Here is a 20,884-nt window from a genome sequence, read left to right as displayed (position 1 = left end):
ACTTATAAATATGATATATTTAACTTATCAAATAGGTACATAGGTTTGTTTTTATCGTATCATTCTATAATTATGTATTAATGTTAATAGATTAATAGATTAATAGATTTACAAGTCAGAAATTCTGGTGTTAATGTTACGATACCTGTATTAAAGCCCAGTAAGTATTTTAGAAATATATATTTATTATTGTATATTATACATATAATCATTCATTGACCTGTTTAATAATATTTTTACGTTTCTTTGAATATTTAGTCGATTCTTTCGAAAAATGGAAGTTTGGTAATGAAATATTCAGCGGGTAGATACGCAGCAGAATATCAAGAATTATATTGTTTACTAAGATTTTGATATATGATATTTATCATTTTTACCAATTTCAACAGCATCTATTTTAACAATGGTATGTATATAAAGTGTTCAGGATTCTTTTTTATATTTTTTACTTCTTCTCTGAAATATTGTTACTGGTATAAATGACCAGGTATTGCACGTAAAATTTTGAATCATTGTCAACTTTATTGAAATCACGGGAATTTGCATGTAATATTTACATACTTTTACATATTTTATTGCTATCATATTTTTGCAGTTATATTGTCTTTTTTCACTGTAGAATTATCTGCTACTATACACCTAGGTTTATTCAAATATTTAAATCTTTAAACTTAGACCAATTTTCAGTTCCATTCCTGTTCAGACTACGTTGACTTTTACGAGTATTACATTTTTGCCATACATTGAAATATATTACTGTCCATTGTACGTAATTTCCTTACGTATTCAAGTTATTACATACATTATAAAAACTTGTCTTTTGTAAAAACATTTAGACATCTTAATTTGGTAACATTACATTTTATTCAGAACAATACATATGTTACCTTTTGCATAAACTCGGTCATTTTTATGCTTGCCTGCTATAACCATAATTGTATTATCTATAACTTACTATACTACACATATATCTAATACTTAGAGTCTCCTAATACAATTTCTGAAGCAACTTCAACGATCTACTTATGCTAAGCCCTGCATAATCCGAACTTCACTAATCAATATCTATTATTTATTCCTTTCTAACTACACTTTTATCATAACTATAGTCCGTTTCCAGACTAAACCTATAACTTTACATCATTTTCATTCTCCTCAAACAATCATCGAACTCCAATTCAATCAAACATCAAATTACTTAGATCTATTTCTATATTTACAGTTCAAACTTTATCAATCATTATCTATCTATTACATCTAAACTTCAGATTTCTAGGCAATTTATGGTAAATTTGAAAATGCAACATACATACAGAATGTATATACTGAAGTAAGAAATGTTAAGTATATAAAATATCGAAAGTAAAGCACTGGTTATAATTTCTATCGAGTAAAACGAATCCTTTACCTATCAAAAATATTTCTTTATATTGTATTTATATTATTACTTAAGAAGTTGCTTTATACTACATAAAAATATAATTCTACTCAGTCTACTTACAATTGTATCTCACCTGCAGATTATATCTACAATGTTATTTCTATTCTTCTTAAAAAATTAGCTTGTTTAACTAAGCCATTCTACATACACGATCCGAATCGATTTATAATCGGAACATCAGTTAAGCAGAACAGGGTGCATCGATCGAAACCGAGGTTCGAGGCGGCCGTTATCGCCAATTCTTCCAGTGTGGAATAAAAATCGGTCGCTTGCAGGCTCGCGTGGCCGCGCTGATAGGAGCGTGTACGCGCGCTGCCCCAGCTGATATGACGGAAAAGGGAGACACCTATTGTTCCGTCTTTTGTCCGCGAGATTTCGCGAGTCTTTTGTCCCGCGAATTGCACCCTTATTGTTTTCAGGAAACGGGGGAAACCATTTGCGCCCTTATCGATGACGATTTACCCATCCCACCAACCCATTATGCCTATAGTAATTATACCAGAGTTATTTAATATATTCCTAATATATTCCCATTATATTGTCCTAAGTTAAGTCGCTGGAGAGAGGAAGTCGTTTTCCTTCGAGTCAACGTATTCATTTGCATGTCCACGTGGATATAACGGCACGGTGGATCTGTGTACTTAAATTAGAATAAAAATGGAATATGCTAGAGTCCGAAGAGTGGATTGGAGTTTATGAATGTAAAAATTATAAGTGATTTTATTTAAAAACAGACAGGACTTGGATAATTGAAATTGAATAAGATTATTTCTGAATGAAAAAGAAATATTGAAATACATAATATAGATATATTAATAAGAACTTGAACTACTATTGCTAAAAATCCATTGAAAGTAAAATAAATAATCCTATAAGTCATCGATAAAAGTACATGCATTGTAATTAATGCTTCTTGATCGGAGAATCAGTGATAAACATTCTAAAATATCTCTAACATGGAACAGCTGGAATTGTGGATCTCCAGCATAATATCATGTATTCCCGAAAACCTTAATCTTACCCTCCATTTCCATTTCCTTCTCCTGTTCCACTCCAAAAGTTCTCTTTAACCTTCTCCTTCTAAAAGTATCAACCCCAAGGTAACATCTGATCCCTTCAGCTGTTCGTTTTGTATCTTCACGATTTCTATATATATACCACAGTTATTGCCTCTTGTATTTTAAACTTCCCCCATTTGAAAATACCCAAGGACCCGGTCTTTGTCTTGCATATTTTGGGTCGCGGCAACCGATAAGCCGCACTTGTTCTATTTCGATTCGGACGCCGGTACCCAACTCGAAACACGTTGTTGAAGCGCGAGAAGAAAGCCTGCGTACTGCTGAACAATTTTATCAGCGGTAGGTCAACCTTATCTTATATTTATGAGAAATTTCGGGCTGCCGGAAAAAAGGATATAAAATTAATTGTAAGACCTGGACGAAAGTTAATATTGTAGGAATAACAGAGCGGATGACTGTCACGGGAAGTTGAACTATTAATTTATTCCATTCGCTTACACTCCCTGGCGAAGACTCTCTTGTCTTCATACAGGTACTCGTTACAAACACACACACGCACGCACGCACATCCCTTTTGGCCTAAGCCTACATGCCCCACAAGGATTGTACGTGGCCACCAGCCTCTCATCGTCTGCTAACGATTAAAAATAAACAGAAAACTATCGGCAGTCAGTTCCACCGATAACTCTGTTTCCTTAATGTATTTATAATGTAACGCTTATCCTAACTTATACACTGACGCTATAATATATTGTTGGAGACTTTACAAAAGCGAACTGCTTAAGTTGAATAAAACATCTGAAGATATCAGCATGCAGAATAGTAAGTTTTACTGTACATGGTGTCTTGTAATGGAGTAGAGTATGTATACTCGTAAATAGAAAGTTATTTTATTTAAGGGGTTACATTTTTATGCATTAATGCGTCTTTTAGCGTCTTTAAAACAACACCGAACGAACTTTTTAATCGTTATCCGTTACATTTTGAAACTATACACATTTCTCTTAATTTTATGTATTGGGATGTTTGAAAGTTATATTCGTTTATGTATTTGAAAGAAGAAATCGGTTTTTTCTTCAATAAGATTTTCATTCATTAACACTGTCTTTTAACTTATCGCGTTTTAACTTACTTCCTCGTTATAGAATTCTTCACACTTATTATTGAAATATTAAAAAATATATAGTATTACCAAGTAAAAGAATTTTTTACAAATGATAAGAATATGCAGGGTGTTTCGCTTAACCTGACCATCTTAAGCATCTCGGTTATTTTTTATGATAGGCAAAAATATCAAGGGAAGCATATATTCGGTCCGAAGGAGTAAATGTGGTGATAGATAAAAAATTTTTCTCAAGGTTACTTTTTTCAAGATTTCAATGTCATCGAAATATTTTTAAACAGGACAAACCTATTTTCATCGTAACAGTCTTATAGCTGATAAAAAACAAATTCAACGATGTGCAACATGTTGACCTTCGCATAATCTGCAACGAGAAAATCATGTTTGTATGGAGAGAAGGTAAAGGTAAGATTCATATGTTTCAATGCAAAATATTTATGTCAGAAGGTGCGTAAAAAAGAGGAAAAAGAAAAAGATTCTTCGAATCTCTCAAACATTTACATTTTCCCAACAGACATATACATTATCTGAAAATATCTTATTTTGCTTAATAAAATTCCTATTCCTATCTTCTATTGCTTTGAAACAAGAATTTAATCCAATTATATGAACCATCCTGTAGAATTAAGGTTCTTGCGTTTCGTAGAAATCCAGAAAGCTGGTCGTAAACGTAACAGGTAAAATATAGTGACGGAACTTTCCGATCAACCTTATAATTCTTCGTTTTCTCTGCAGAGTAAGACGGAGGATTGGATCGAAATACGGAAGGGTGGAATTAAAACGGGACAGTCGGGGTTTATTTTTAGTTAGAAACGCTCGACGAAATTGGCAGTCTACACTTTCACCGATCGCGATTAAATATTGAACATAGCCGTGGGAAAGGCGCGGGGTGAGAAGGAGAGAGCTTATTTCGTAGAGTACCGTCGGCATCCAAGCCGAACAGTAAAAGCAAAAGGCAGGTTATTTATAGGTGAAAAGTGTTTATAAAAGAGGAATCTGTTTATAAAATCTGTCGTCCGATGGAAAGGTTGAAATCGCACCTTGTCCAGATTTCCATTACAACTTCCACTGTATCATATTATCTTATTTGGAATTAAAAAAGTCATGTCCACACTTTTATAATAATACTGCATTTATTCATTACTAAATTGTGGGTGTTTATGCATTTATGGAAAATTTACATGTACGTAATATGCAAAAATATTATATATCGCAAATAACATATTCAAAATAAAGCATTGGTTACAATATTTAATGGATGAAACAAGCTTGTACTCAGATTCCACTTGTTTATTTATATTAATAAAAATATGAATTTGCATAAACATCCGCTATTTGTTATCTTATCTTTTTACCCTCGTATTTTATCTTTTCAGCAATCACAAGAAATCTATTTATAAAAGTAAAAAAAAAATTGAAAGTGATTTTAAAATTATTTTATAGTTTATAATATAAGAACATAAGAATCTATAATCAATTATAGTTTCTCTTTTTCCAAAATCAGACAAAATTCGGATTATGGAAGATTAACCTCGCGGATCAGCGAGGTATGTGATTAATTCAATTATATTACGTGCACATTAATCCTCTTAGTCGAATGATTATGATCACTCACGTACTATAAGCTTATAATGTTTTGATTGGTTTTAATTTTAATATATACGTATATTTTGAACATGTATATATTTGATTCCAGTGGAAATTACATATTTGGTTCTGATTCGTTACAGTTAATATGTACTTTTGGATGCGTGCGTTAATTATGTTTTCGTTGCGGGAGGTTGGAATGAAACGAATGTTTATTTGCCAAATTGATTCTGTGAAACGACGATAAAATGTTTTTTAGGTACTAGTAAGGCAATTTCAGTTAATGGAAGAATATTGATGGTCGAATGATGTTTTTCTTTGCTCGTCACAATTAAAGGTAATTAGAGAACAATTTGCTTTAATGCGTCTTTTCATGTCAGATTGCAAACCAGCTTGAATTCTGCCAACGTACAGGTCGCCAGATAATTGCCATTAATAAAAAGACTATTTTTTTTTAGCTTGGTATTACGATATCGTTATCGCGAACAATACGTTGCGAATTAATATTCCATGCTTCAAATTTCATCATTAATGATTATCAGTGAAATAACAATCGACAATTAAACCGTGGAAATTTCATTCTTCGTTAATCTGACAGATATCTTCATTATTTAATAATTCCAAGTTAAACGCGTCTCTATTCCAAAACATCGTTCAATAATCCACAAGTAAAATTACCTTGAAAAATAAATCAATAATCCACTCGTCAAAACGTCTTTACTTCACTATCCATATTACAACATATAAATTGAAACCAACCACACGCGAACCAAATGAAACATACTTGCACACGGTTCTCATTAGTCTATCCAGCCGTCCATGTATTTCCGAGGTAGCCGAACACAGCATAATCTGAACGTAGCAGTTTCTAGGGAGGTAATTCACCAAATATTCGAAATCATAGTTAAATCCCAGGGAATACGGGTAGCAGGCGAAATTAATAACGCGAGACCAAGTATCCCGCTCGTCGGTTGCTACTGGTCGAGTCCAGCGTAAAGCTTTTAGTCTGGTAAATTTATTACGATCACGCTAACCCGAGATACGTGCGTGAGTGCACGCGCTTCTTCATCAGCTACACTCGACTAGGGAAATGCCTGAAATTTCTCCGCGGAGTGAAACGGTATTCAGGGGCGCACCGAGTCGATCATTTTCTTAAAATCAGCCCGTCACGCGAGCTTTCATGCTGTCGATCGTGGTGCGTGCGAGTTAGACCAAGGGCAAGGACAATCACCCTCCGCGGTTTCCAAGTATGTGTTCACCTAACTCCCTACCCGTCAGCGATCGTTGATGGTATGGATGTGGAAGTTGGATGATTTTTCTCGGGACATTGTGTAAGGAAAGATTTTTAACAATATTATGTATATTCCTGAATTGAAGAGTGTTTAGATACAGTGAGAATTCTGGTTTTGGAAACACTATAATATTTCACGCATAATACAGTTGAATTTCTTATTTCTACACTTCCGATCCTAATAACATTATGTAAATTACAGAGTGTGCAGCAAGATATTTTTTGTCATGTTGTTTGTCACTTTATCATTGTTAATAAACACTCTATATAAAAAAGGGCTTGGGTTCGTAATCGCAAAGAGTGGTCGTTGGTTTGAATCTCAATAAACAGACAAGTTTTCAGCCGAATCTCTACAACTCGATTTATTCGTAGTTATATGTGTTTATTTCAGCGCGGTCTTTGGTATTTTAGAACCTACCTGAAACTGTAGCTTCACTAGAGACACAAAATGATGCTAACTATACTTTTATTTCTTTATTTAAGCAATTTCAAATTGCATCGATATTAATGTTCGCTTTTTGGTTGATGCATTGTTATCAGAAATTGGTTTGGATAAACTTTCCGCCTGGTGCTCGCATAATAAACTTAGTTTTAATGTGTCTATGTGCCGTATCACATCTGCCGTTTCAGAGGGCAGTTATGTTAACAGGGCCTGTATTTAACCTTTTAAAAAATGTAAATTTTAAAAAGCCTCTCCTCTAAAATTTGCGTTTTTTAAGTTTTCGTGCCACTATCAATGCCAGGCAGGGAAATAACCAGCATTTTTGGTTAATTTTAATACACCTTTTATTTTATTTTTTTTTTTTTTTTATTAAACCTATAAAATTTCACTGTCACCAGTAGATACCATATACTTCTTGTATCTTGCTGCAACTTAGACCACTTTATTCTAACAAACCTCCGTAAGCATTGTGCTCAACGAACAAGAATACTTGGAATCAAGTCTTGGTATCTCAATTTCCAATTATCCGGTCACCAATATTTGTCGAAGTGAAAGCATTCGATCCTTCAAAAGAGCCTGTCTCACCGATTCAACGGGGTTTAATCCTCTAGATGGATCCTCGTATACAAACGTTGTCGTTAAACGCGTCTCTGACCTTTTCAGAATGTCAGCGAACGTTATAGACAGTTAACAGGGTGTGGGTGTGGCGGAGAACAAGATGGGGGATAGAGCAAGAGGACAAATACTCGACCCCCTTTTCGCGTCGTGACTTGTATCCTCGACGGAATTGAAGTTATGATTATGAGCAGCGTGATGGCAAATTTTAAAGCTGCTTCTCGGACCAGATTTCGTCGAACGCGAGATATTGGATCCGTAGCGGAGCACGCATTTAATAAGGCCTCCTGTGGCTGAGATCAAGACGATTCGAGGATTTCGATTTTTACAAGGTCGAGGATGTCTGTTCATTTATTTTTTGTCAATATTTTTTTCCATATAGATACGTTTCTCTAAGGTCCTTTTTATTATTTTTTATAATGGCTTAAGGTTCCTGTTGTGTAATAAATTAGAATTTTATAGGAGATAGAAGAGTATGTGTGTATCTGGAGAAAAAAAAGAGAAGCAGAGGTATATGTAATTTAGATCATTCTGATTGTAGGAATGGACGTATTAGGATATCAAGGAGAGTTTGATGACTGGAAGATGTTTTATTTTCGGGTCACCTTGCAGTTGCAAAGATAAGATAAAAATTTCGCGCGGATAAAAAGAAACGAATCTCTGTAGTGTTGTATCGGGGAAATAAAGGCCATAAATATCAAAGAACATTCAGAATATTAAAATGATATCTTATAGATCATGCAAGTAATTATGGAATTTATTTGACGTAATCCAAGTTTATTTCCACTTAAATCAACTATTCATAGTCACGGTAGATACTAAATTAATCATATTGATCTCCTTAGCTCTTCTGGATATTATTAATTATCACCGTATGATTTTATTCTATTATATACGATTTCGCGCTTTATCTATGCATTACGTATTTAATACTATATATTTTCTACCATATTCTCATCGGCATCATTTTCATCTCTTATCATCAGCAGTAGTAACCCATCCAATTTCCAAACCATTCCAGTAACCTTTAAGATAAGATCTTTGTCATAAAACGAATAATATATCCCTAGTACAATTTTACCCCTAAATTGTCACAATTACACAAGGATTCTTATCAAGGCAATCTCGAAGGCCATTCACAGGCTATCGGAAAATCAGAAACACTCTTATTAGCGATTTCGCGGTACAATGTTCTTAGAATTGAGTTTCTTTCGAGAACTATCGTAAACAGTGTTCGGTGTGCATTAGTTCAAATCGATAACTCGGTAACACGACAGTCGGCTTGTTAGTATAATAATGTTGACACATAACTAATTCGGTGGGACAAAAGCGGGGAGCACCGGTTTCGTGATCGATCTCTTGGTTACGAGTATGATTCGTTCCGCCTGTGGGTAGATCGAAACCGCCGCTTTAATTACTCTTGCCGGTATCTTGTTCCATGCCCAGCAACGTTTTCATCGTACCATATTGCAGAAAAAAATATATACGGAAGAAAGGTAAAAAATAGCGAAGAGAATAAAGAAAAAAGTAGCTAGTGGCAGAAGCAATCGATAGCTACGCCACGATAAAGCACCACTACCAACCACCTTCATATTCCGCGGCAAATGGAAATTCTGCTGCGCGGAAATCGATATTTAATAGACGCTGCTACAAATTGAAGCGAATCACTCGTAATCGCGATTTAATCGCGTCTAATATCTATAATACCGTTCTCGACATTGTCGATAATTTGAGCATGGTGTCATTCGAACGATGATTACTAATATCCTTCTATCTTCCCCTTAATTCATTAAATTCTTTGCGTTTGTGTCATATTATCGCGATATTAAATATTCAGTGGCTAACATTAAGTGATATTAATCTGTTTCATAAATTCTTTATTGATACGTATTTATCATTCAACGTTTTCGAGATTTTGAAAAAATTCTGATGAATCGGAATCTTATCAGAATCGTAATATCGTTGCGACACGTTTCGCCTAAGTTTATATTTCCCCGCAACGAAAAAATTTAAATTAACAGAACGACCGTTTCAATGCCTCACTAAAATTGCTTCCGCACATCGTCGTTAATGGAATTTCTGCTCAAGCAGATCGATTATTAACCATTAATAGGTCATACTCGATTTCCAGGGAATGAATTGAATGTCGGAATTTTCATCTCACTATGTCTTCGATCGCTATTCTATCTACTCTGCTAAACAATTTTAATAACATTCGAAAATTAATTATATGTAAAATTCCATTTAGTGAAAAGTTTCAATAGTGAAAAGAGAAACAAAACATCCACTGTCCTGTACCTTCGACTCTTTTAAAGTTTAACCTTGTTGTAACTTTTGGATCATTTTAAAAAAAAATTACAAATTTTTTGCCCGCCTAATCGTTCTGTTCTTCCGTTAAAAATTTCTTAATTTCATGTCTTGCGTTAAAACTTCTTTTATCTCAAAATTAACAAAACAGGAACACAATTGGGTCGAAATAAGCCAGGAAGATTTTATTACAGTCAAAAAGTTTGTAATATCTATACTAATCATCGTTAAAATAAAATAATGACTAAAGTAAAGTAGAATTTTAATGTTGTTCCTGATGACAAAGATGTCTGATTTAATAAGAGACGTCGTAAGAATTAACGCGATTATAATCGTGCTTGTCGATTAAATGCTATCAAGGCATATGCGTGTTCTGATCATAAACAGTCGTGACTACTAGCTATCTACGCTCGACCTCATATTACGCGTTTCGAACGATTTCTTCTAAATCATCAAAATGCTTAAGCGTTGCGAGCATGGCTGGCGTACTTCTCGATTACGCAATTGATAAATACATGGTATCGATTTTCATCAGCAAGCTATTCAAATAGATTAAGAGCCTTTATATAGGGCAACAGTAGCGGCTGCTCGAAACACTTTCCACGTATCAAATAATTGGTTTTTATACGAGGGCGCTTGCATATATATGATATATATATATATATTATTCATGTCTTTTTTCTTTTTTTTTTTAGTTTAATATATCTCAACATATATAGGAGGAAAAGCAATGAATTGTAATATAAAATAGAATTTTATTAACTATGTAGTATATATTATAATTTATTCATTATCCATATTTTCATGTTTGGAATATTTTGTATTCAATTACTTCCTTTGGACTAGTTAATACTACAATTGTATATTATTATATTTATTGTATATTTTATATGCTTTATATGAATTGTTTAATGTTTATTAACCTTTTGTGACGAATAATACATAAATATTAAAGAACAACAGGAAGTTTTAATTTGAAAGAAATCATAGATGGAAACATTTTATGATAAATGAGCAGCAGTGTTCGCTGCTTCACATTTTCTAAGCTACGTTCTAAGAAACTTCGTTTCTATAATTTATTAAAATTCATCCAAACAGGTATCTTATATTATTATATATATTATTACATATGTTACATATTTCTTATGTCGTTCTTACCCTTTTCTTAAATTTTCCATTCAAAGGATGTAGCCATCGAAATAATTGGATTAATCTGAATACATGCAGCGTATCACAAAATATTAAGATGATTTATTTCTAATGGACCACCCCATACATTAAGAACAATTATTAAGTGCATTGATGGGTTCATCAAAATGGACTCACAGCTGAGCAAACAGAGACGAGTAAATAACTTAAAAATTCTTACGTGCGCTCTAACGAGGCCTATCACGCAACTCACAGCGTTGTCTGACCATTATCAGGTCATAACTACTGCGCGAGCTTCGTTGCCTCGTCCGATATGATCGGTCCGCAACCGCTGACAATGGCCCGGCCTCTATTCTCTGTTCTTTTCACAGCCGCATCGATGTAGGTCATGGTAACATCATATTCAGGTTTTTTACAGTGCAACCAGTGAATTGCTACCAGCTTTGCAGTTCTATTGCCATTTTCTTTTTCCATCCGTCCTAATATTCTTTCCTGTTGTCTCACCCTCTATCTTCCACTTTCTTTCTTCTCTTTTCTTCACTACGTTTCTTCACTTTCATTTTCCTTCTTTTACTTAAAACTTTAATCTGTCCCTCTCCCTCTGTTTCTATCCTCTTTGTGTTCCATCCATCCTTTGCCATCTTTTCTAGTTTTGTCCTTCACTTGATATTCCCCCTCTTCCTCTCTACTCTTTGCCCCAAATCCTCCTTTTTTCTTTTTATCCTTTACAATGCTCTTCTCTTATATCTTTTTTACTTCCATCTTATTCTTATCTTTTCTTCTTAATCCTTTTGAAGTATTTGATATTTGTTTCTATGGTGTTCCGTCCTTGTTTGTTAAGGCATTATAGCACTTCTGTATTAGTTAATAGCTCATTTATTATTATTATCGTTGTTATTACAAACATTTCACATAAGTCTTGAAAATATTTTCTAAGGCAAAGGGATAATTTCTTGCTTTTTTATAAAATCCCCTTACAACAGCCATCAAACAATTTATCACGATTCAACTTTCAGCTATTAATACTTAATACCTCAAAACACCAATTTTTCAATGAGCCTTCTATGCTGAAGTAGCAGCCAAGCCTTATTCTTCACTCAGGATGTAATCAAGGGAATCAATCTACGATATTTGGGTTGAAGCATTTTTTCGGCTCGTAAACGAAGGCCCGACAACGTCGTTGAACACGTTGGAAGGTTCGAGGAAAGGATGGAAAGTTAATTTCGACCACGATCCTCGTCTCAGCGGCTATTGTAAGCTGGTTGAATCATCAGTCAGATCATAGCGAAGAAAATTATTCGCGGCTTGCAGACCTATTGTTCGCAGAAATTGATCCTTTTGAAACATGAACCGAGGATCTAACGTATTGTTCGCGACAGTCTTTTATGAGACACATCTGTCCGCAGCGTCGGAAATTATTTGCATTTTCGACGAGCATTGTTCGAAGAATTTAATGTTCATATCGTTCATATTCACGTGCACTGTCATCCGAAGCTGCTCGAACTTCAGTATCTTCTTTTAAATATTATGTGATTTAGTTTATGGTAACAGAAGTATCAACAATTTTATTACTTAATTATTTTTTGCCAATAAATATTATTTAAACTGTTGAATAATTTTATTCTTCTAAGAATATTTGCATAAGAATAGAAAATTATTGCAATACACATGCACATCACAAATTTGTTTAGATTGTTTCACTATCTGCACTCTCAAGTGAATTTGTCTCTGCTTTGGCAATTATGGTGTTCTTGCAACTATATCGATACACTAAGTTACTTAGATTAGATTATTAAGTCATACAAACCGAATTGGGCTACTTTTAATAATCAATAATTAAAGATGTAAGTGAATTAATAAATTAATAAATGTAACAAAGAGCGTTATTAGATGGCACAGAAACAAATATAAATATAATATAATAGTATAACATAAAAGTAAGTATAAATCAAGGAATAATGAGTAATAAAATCTGCAAACTTTTCTATAAAAAATGGAAAAATGAAATTTCTGTACATTCGAGGAATCGCAAATGATGAAGTACCGTTGCTGCAACAATAAAATAGTCCAATGGATAAAAGAAACGAATGCAAATTAAAACACGTGCTTTATTGTAAATATATCCGTTATATTCGAGAATTCTTTATCTAAAAAATATAATAAAATCAATCTGTTTCTTCTGATATTCATTAATATCATCTTCGGTTGTCTTCTTTTGATTATCAAATTAATTAGCTCCTTTTCTTCTGTTTCAGCGATCACTCGATAAGCAATCGCGTGGATCGACGAGGTCATCCAACGCACTGTGAGTGCGGCGAAGTGACCAGACCCTTATGACGACGCGAGGAAACGGCCGAGAGTGCTCTGGCCACGTCGCAGTCCGACTTTTAGGCCTATTCCACTCACTTCCACGTCCCGCCCTCGGCCGTTTCAACCTCTTCGAAAAACTACCCTTTGCCATCTGTCCAACTCATCGCACCTTGTACGTAACACACCTGATCCTTCCCTTCCACTAGCATTCCATTACACCTGTACACGTATAATACACATGTACAAAATGGCACGTGTAGCACCGTGTAAGGAACGGAGCAAGCCAAGGTATAAAGAGAAAGGAAACGATCCTTCGAACGATGGGAATGGAATTTTTACCATCTTTTTTCCAACAAGAAAGTTAATCTCTGTTAAGGGTCTCGATGCAGGTAATTCGTCATTTAATTCTTGACTCTGATGAAAATTAGGTGTGAACGAAGATGGAGGAGGAAACGTTTGTAAAATGTGCACTCGATAGAATCAAATTGAATTATTGATTTTATTTGTGTATATAATATTTTTAATTTATCATGGAAATTATTTTCAAAGCTATTGGAAATTATTTGGAAACTGTTATCTAAGGAAGAAATCATATATGAAATATAGGTTTGCGTAAAAAATAGCGATGTAAGTAGATAAAGATATCTGTAAGTGAGAAGGATTTGATTCTGGGGTGCGATGAAGATTGAAAGTAGGATAAAATTCATCAGTTGTATCTCAGGAACAATAAATAGATAACTTGAACATGCCCTAAAGTGTCTTAACTTTTACTAGGGGAGAAAACGTTCTTCCTTTCCTTCGGATTTGAACTTGGAGGAATTGTAGGAAATTTAAGGGGAACGAAAGACAACCGTAGAATGCTTTCTGACTCTCCAGATATATTCGAGTTAATTTAGTAATGAAACAAGATTCAAATATATCAATTTCTATTAGAAATTTTATGCAGGTTACCTCTTGCCGATGTTCTGTACATATTAACATTTCAGACCCTACACGTAACCTTTCATATGTCCGTAATAAAAGAGGTTCCGATTTTGTTTCTTTAATAAAAAAATTCATCTACACAGCGACTTGTAGAGATTCTTGTCATCATTTCATCTTCAACTTTTAAAGATGGAACATTAAAACACATTCTAATCTTCACAAGTAAGAGACATCTACTTTCCCTATATTTTACATAATGCAAAACTTCTATCAATTCCTCTCTTCCAAAGCAGAGCTGAAAAGACAATAAAAAAGCGTACAGGAACTTCTGCATATTACTACACTTCCATTAACCATTAAGCCAAAGCGTCGAAGCATTATAGCTTGGAACGAAAGCCGAATTTCCATAAATTTAGGAAGTTTCACAGGCAGTAACTGTTTCGTGTGCCATTTTACAAGCGTCCTGTTGCGTGGCTTTTATCGTACAACATCGTGAACACGTTGTTATTGCTGGAATCAAAACTGCGACAGGAAGATTCAGGCAGTAATTGCCTTTGATGTTTGGAAACGAGCCGGAAGTTACACGATAATCGAGTGTCATTGTGTCGTGATATTACGAGGTTGACATACTTCTAAAAGGAACTGTAAATACCAAACGTATAATAGTGTAACTTCATTAAGGAGAGTCATGGCAAACTTATTCAAAATTTATCTTTTTTATCTTTTCTTTCACGATAAAAAGTTCATTGTGTGCGAGCTTCTTCTAATATTTATTTACGTTAGTATTTTAATACTCATGTTTAATATTTACGTTTCAATTGTATCAATATTTTAATATTTTTTAAATATCTTGAAAATAATTGCAACTTATATTAATACGATAACGTATACATAATCGAGAATAATTCAGAAGAATTTTGGAATAAAAAATAATGATAATCTATATAATATGATCTAAATTTAGTAAAATAAATCGTTTGCATAGAACGGTCATTCATTAGTTATCTTTGAATACGAATTTTAGAAGTAAATTTCCTCAATGAAGTGAAACAGTTGATTATTGGTGATTGTCAGTTTGATTTACCATTGCATTAGATGGTCATTAGGGTATAATTACTTCGCACATTCGATCGTACGAAATGAAATTTTTCGGTAATTACTAGTTGAATTAAAATGACATGATGCACGATAACGGACATGTTTATCGAATGAATGCGATAACAATGATGTTAATTTAATTTCCCATTATCGATGGTTGTTTCCAGTTAAAAGTACATTCACACGTGTAATAGGTGCAGTCGTGTGTTTCGATGAAAAGGGTGTTAAAAAGTTTCAATGAAAATATGTTAGAAAAGAATCGTTGGATCGTTTCCTTCTAAAGAAAAGAGAAAATAAAATTGACAAAATAAATTATCCTGAAACTATTAAATTAAGAGTTAGGTCAGATAATGTAAAACGGCAATAGTAAAATGCATAACTGCCTGAATAGCCAGACGAAAGAAAAACGATCGAGGAGTTGAATGAAAATTATCATAAAATTTATTTTTTATTACGTCGCAAGTGGCTGTTGTTGAAGCTACGGTCGATCTAACTTATAGGACCATTTTTCCTAGAAAACCTCCGCCGTACATAAACTTCGTTTCATACGTATTTGAAATTTATGCGAAACGTTGAAATCTTATAAAATTTCACCCGAATGGGAATCAGAATTGTGTTTTTAATATTTGATATAAAACTAAGTAAATCAAACTTTTGTGCAATGCAGAAATTTATTATATATTCCAATCTATTGAAACAGAAATTCTTTTAATTCACTGAATTTTTATCTGTTTCATTAGGAGAAAAATTTTATGCGGAGTTTTGTAAACTCGCAAATTTTCAAAAACTTTCGCAGAAAACTTCGTAATCAAAGTAAGAAGTTCATGACAGGGATCCAAATTATAATTTATTTAAAAAAATTTTCGTTTGTTATTTGCTAGGTTAAAGAATTAACGATTTTGCAAAATTTATGTTTCAAAGAAAAATTTTTAAACGAAGGACGAAAAATTTATTTTTTATTAACAGGAATTACGATTTACGTAAGAAATTATATACGTACCTATAAAACTGATGCACTAGTTGACAATCCACTGTTTAGCCCATTCTCTTATCTAGAGGAAAGGAGAAAAAAGGAATTGTCGCTCGGTTGAAAAAATTTACTAATTGCCTAAAGACTTACCATATAAAGAAAGTCAGGTAACCAAAAACGTTGAATTTCTTGAAATATTGTAAATCGATAGAAGATATTCTTTAAAATAGCTTAAATGTTCTATATGAGTTTTACATAAAGTTATAGCGAAATTAATAATGATTTCTTAAAAGTTTCATTTAAAGAAATTTTACATTATGTATAAATATCGTTTTGCCAGATCAAAAAACGTATAATATATATAATAAATATATGAAATCTAATTTATTACTATAATTCTACAATAATTTTAGCTATCAAGGTCCCGGCTTTTAACACAAGCTGCAAAATTTAAAAAAGAAATAACAATTTTCGAGTTACGGAAGCTGTCTTGTAAGGACGGTGGTCAGCACTTCCGGTGGCCTAAACTAGATCCTAAGAGTACAAGTTGCAAAAAAGCATACGTCCGGTCTCGACCTTTTAGGGATTATGTTCATTTGCATATTACGTGGCGGGCTTTTGGTTGTATGCGTGTGGACGGTTGCCAAAATGCACGAGGCACCGGGTAAGTTCGCGCTTCCGCTCGAGATTATCGATACCGCAATTCACGACAGCGAGAAAGAAAAAAAGAGGTGGTCGTTTCGTTACTTCTGGCAATATCGGTGATGGACAGGCGAATCTGCATTTATCTAATAGCGGAAAAACATTTCATCATGAGATGCGCCAATTACATTATGATTTGGAACATTGTACACAATTTTTGTTTTTCGCTTGATCGTGTAGAATTTGAATCGTATAAAGAAATTTAAATTGAATTTTGTTAATGGCAGACGAAATTTAACATGAAAATAAAATTTTAAACTTTCATATTGCGTAGAGAAAAAGCTGTAAAAGAAGGGCCGATTAATCGGAGAATTGAATTAGGTTTCGGAAATAAATTATGAAATTATTCTAATGCTTTTTTATTTCAGTGATATTAAAATGCTCTTTCTGTCTTTGGAAAAATTTGTCAACAATTTTTTATTTAAGATATGTAGTATATGATAATTTTCGAAGAATCGCTTTGTAGCGCTTTTATTTAAATCAATTTATTGCTACGTATGCTTTAAGATAAATTTTGAAAGCTTCATTCTTAAATTAAATCGATGTTCGATAATTCTTTTAATATAAAAAAAGGTATTTTAGTTGGGATACCTGTGAGAAAAATATATGATCTACTATAAAATGAAATTGAACTACAATAAGTTCTATAAGTTATGTATTTATCGATTTCTTATTAAGTGTATCCTCGTTCCTATCTCACCTGCTAAAAATCTTGACGAAGAGATTCTTTGAGGTATTTCGAATGAACATAATTATGAATAGAGTCGAAGAATTGCTTGGCAATTTTGTGCCAAGACATCATAGATTGTGCACTACTATTATTTTCGAAATATGTTTCCCCAGTTTGCGATGGTACCTCATAATCGACTTAAATCATAATGAATAAAAATAGATTTATACGAGAAACGTAAAAGTAAATTGGAAGATTCTTCTTCTTGTTTTATTAAATTAATTTTAATTATTTATAAAGTGCGATAATTTGTTATTTTTATTAGCAGAAAATTTTAATTGTTTGTTCGCTGCTGTACGCAGAGTTGTGTTCGATAGATCAAAAAGTTACACGAGGTACAAAAGTATTCTCGTTTTTCAATTCGCTAAATGGGAATCTGAACAAGTTTCTGATTCAACTGAAGATTGCTTCAGTAAAACAAGTATGACATTTGTTACATTCGGAGATAAAAAGTCTACTTTATAAAAGCTGTACACAAGTTACAATATTGCGAAACTGACAAAATGTTTATTTTTATACAAGTTCTAACCTTTCTTTCTTTTTTTTTTTTTTTTTTTTTTTTTTACGTGGAGAAATCCTCATAGACACTCCGCTGCTGCAGTAATCGCGTAACAGCAGAGTAGTGCAGGACTCCTACCGACTAAAACTCCATGATGACCATCCTACGCGTGTGACAGGGGTGCTCCAGGAAGAGTTCTAACCTGTAAAATACGCAATTATATTTAACTCGTTTAAATATTATAATATTATATAAATTAAATCACCAAACACTACCGGAAAGGAAACATCTATTCTAATGGTAACTGAATAGTTCGCAAAACTGCTTGATCTTTAAAAATGTTATATCATTAAAAAATCTTCTGAAACATTGAATAGAAAAATATAAATATTAGAAGAAAACATTTTTCACGATCTTTTTAAATTCTGCAATTCGACTGCACTTAAATATTCCCTGTGGAAGTTTCAAATTTTTGAATCTGGGCGCACTTGGAAATTCCGAACATCGAGGTGGTCGTTTTCGCGACACGAATTTTTCCGTAAATTCCGCGTCGTCTTGCCTCGACGGTTCTGTTCCTCCGAATATGTAAATAAGTCAGCTTCCATAGGCAAAAATTTCCGCACACGTCCACGGACGCGTGAATTAATGTGCGGACGCGTCAAGAAAATGACCACGCACTCGTGATCGGACTTTCACCGGTTTAAAGCCGCTCACGTACGAGTAGTAATACAAAGTTAAAAGTACAACAGAGATGGATCATGTCACGAGAGTTTCCAGTTGGTACGAAGCGATAGAAACCATTGGTTGTGATGGTAGTTCGACTTTCGGAGAACGAAACTTCGTTAAATCCGGTAGACTACGCGAAGATGAAGATAACGTGCAGTTTATCAAACTTTTATACGGTGTACGTAGTACTTATTATAAAGGAAAAGTAGCGTAAAGTATTCTTGGTACGTAAGTTAAAATGAATGAAAACTGCTTGCGTTAAAGTTTTGGTGTCAAGTGATTCAAACATTCAATTTTCGACGTGTATTAATGTACTTGGATAAAGATTGATGTTTCCCTGCCGTGTTTATTTCTTTCTCTTATTTACTGATATTCTTTTTATGTCCTTTCTTTTGAAAGTGAGATGATTAAACGTAACGATAGATCACTTATTTCTGACAGGTGCTTGAATTTTTGTTCAGAGGATAAGATGTACGATACTGTGTCATGAAAATAAAAGATCGTAGCAATTCGCAAAAATATTGACGTGAATTCAGCGAACTAAGATTAAACAAAATTGAGGAACTACGCCTCTGACTAAATAAAATTAATATAAAATTAGAAAATGCCTTTAACACACGGATAAATCAATAACAAGTAAATCAACTAAAATAAAATTTATATTTCATGTCTCAAAATCCTTATTTCAACAAATCACAAATCCTAAATTCTTATCGTCATATAATTTCTTACGCACAATTCTGATTTCAACGGTAGCACGAATGAAGTGAATAATCGTTAAGAAACCCCATCGAAATCCTAATGAAACGAATGAAAGGAACCCTTAAACCACCATGCAAAGTGGATGAAGAAAAATGCGACAAAAGTTAATCGATCGTAGCTAGCGTAGGTCTCCCAATAGCTAATTTATTTTCTTGCCACGCTAGGAGGTCATTATTCCGGAGAAACGCAAAAAAAAAAAGAAAATGAAAAAGCAAAGGGGACCAGAGGCAGTAAGTCGCGAAACGAACAGTAAGGAGACGTTCTCATTCTCGATACCTTTGAGTATCGAAGCGAAACAATGAACGAAAAGAGAGCGAAGGTAAAAAAGAAGAAATCGAGGAATTGGTTTCTTCGAGCCCGATTCTCCTCGAGGGTATCGAAATTCATTTACGTAAAGAGAAATTTACTTCTTATCGATCATTAATAGTAGAGACACATTTTCTGTAATATATTAGTAAAAAAGACACAAGGAACTAAAATGTCAAGATCAATTTCAGGATAAGAAGGCAATTACGTTTATCGTCTAGTTATTTAACAATTTGTTGAAATATAATGGATATCGAACGGAAAAGTTCTAATCCGGACCACCGTTGAGCAATAATCGATACAAATTTTTCATTGATTAATTTTCGAGACTGAAGTCAGTTGATCTGCAAAAATTGCAATTAATTTAACATTGGTGAAATTAATCGTCAATTGACAGTTAGAAATACCGATCGTTAATCATTAACCGATGATTAAAAAATATTGATTCTCAATTACCAGTTGTTACCAGTTTTAAACCAAAATTTAATGAAGTATCGTGTTAAGTGAATATCGTTAACTACTAAAGCTAATCAACTTTAGATTTGAGACCAAATTTACATACTAATTTCATGGCGAATGGAAGTGCAAAATCTAATCATTAATCCAATTGGCAATTAAATGACTAATTTAACCGTTCACCTAATTAATTGACGATTACCTGCTGTAATCGTTAACTATGATTATACATTGATTGGATCAGAATTTAATTGTTAATTGTACCTCATGATCAAATATTTCAATTGTAATCGCAAACTGTTAATTTCATTAAATATTTCCCGATATTGATGACCAAAATTGGCAAATATCAAATATACGTTCTTGTAATTTAACTTTGTTGCAGTTTAGTGTCTGAGACTTTTCTGAATCGGAAATATAATTGAAA

At 33.3% G+C, this 20,884-nt stretch overlaps 1 protein-coding gene across 1 annotated transcript in view; it reads left to right on the top strand.

Moving 5' to 3' along the window:
- The window catches only part of LOC117204064 (protein tipE), a 71,780-nt gene extending 51,275 nt beyond the window's left edge, over positions 1–20,505 (top strand). The window contains exons 3-4 of the mRNA XM_033441084.1: positions 13,230–13,661; positions 20,494–20,505. Coding sequence (XP_033296975.1) covers positions 13,230–13,311 — 82 coding nt within the window. The 3' untranslated portion in view covers positions 13,312–13,661; positions 20,494–20,505. The remainder of the gene's footprint in view (positions 1–13,229; positions 13,662–20,493) is intronic.
- The last annotated feature ends 379 nt before the right edge of the window (positions 20,506–20,884 follow it).

Source organism: Bombus bifarius, unplaced genomic scaffold, assembly GCF_011952205.1.
Source record: "Bombus bifarius isolate JDL3187 unplaced genomic scaffold, Bbif_JDL3187 scf7180000007977, whole genome shotgun sequence".
In the NCBI taxonomy this organism is placed as follows: domain Eukaryota; kingdom Metazoa; phylum Arthropoda; class Insecta; order Hymenoptera; family Apidae; genus Bombus; species Bombus bifarius.
Note: the sequence above shows the minus strand (reverse complement) of the source record. Positions and strands in the feature narration are given on the sequence as shown.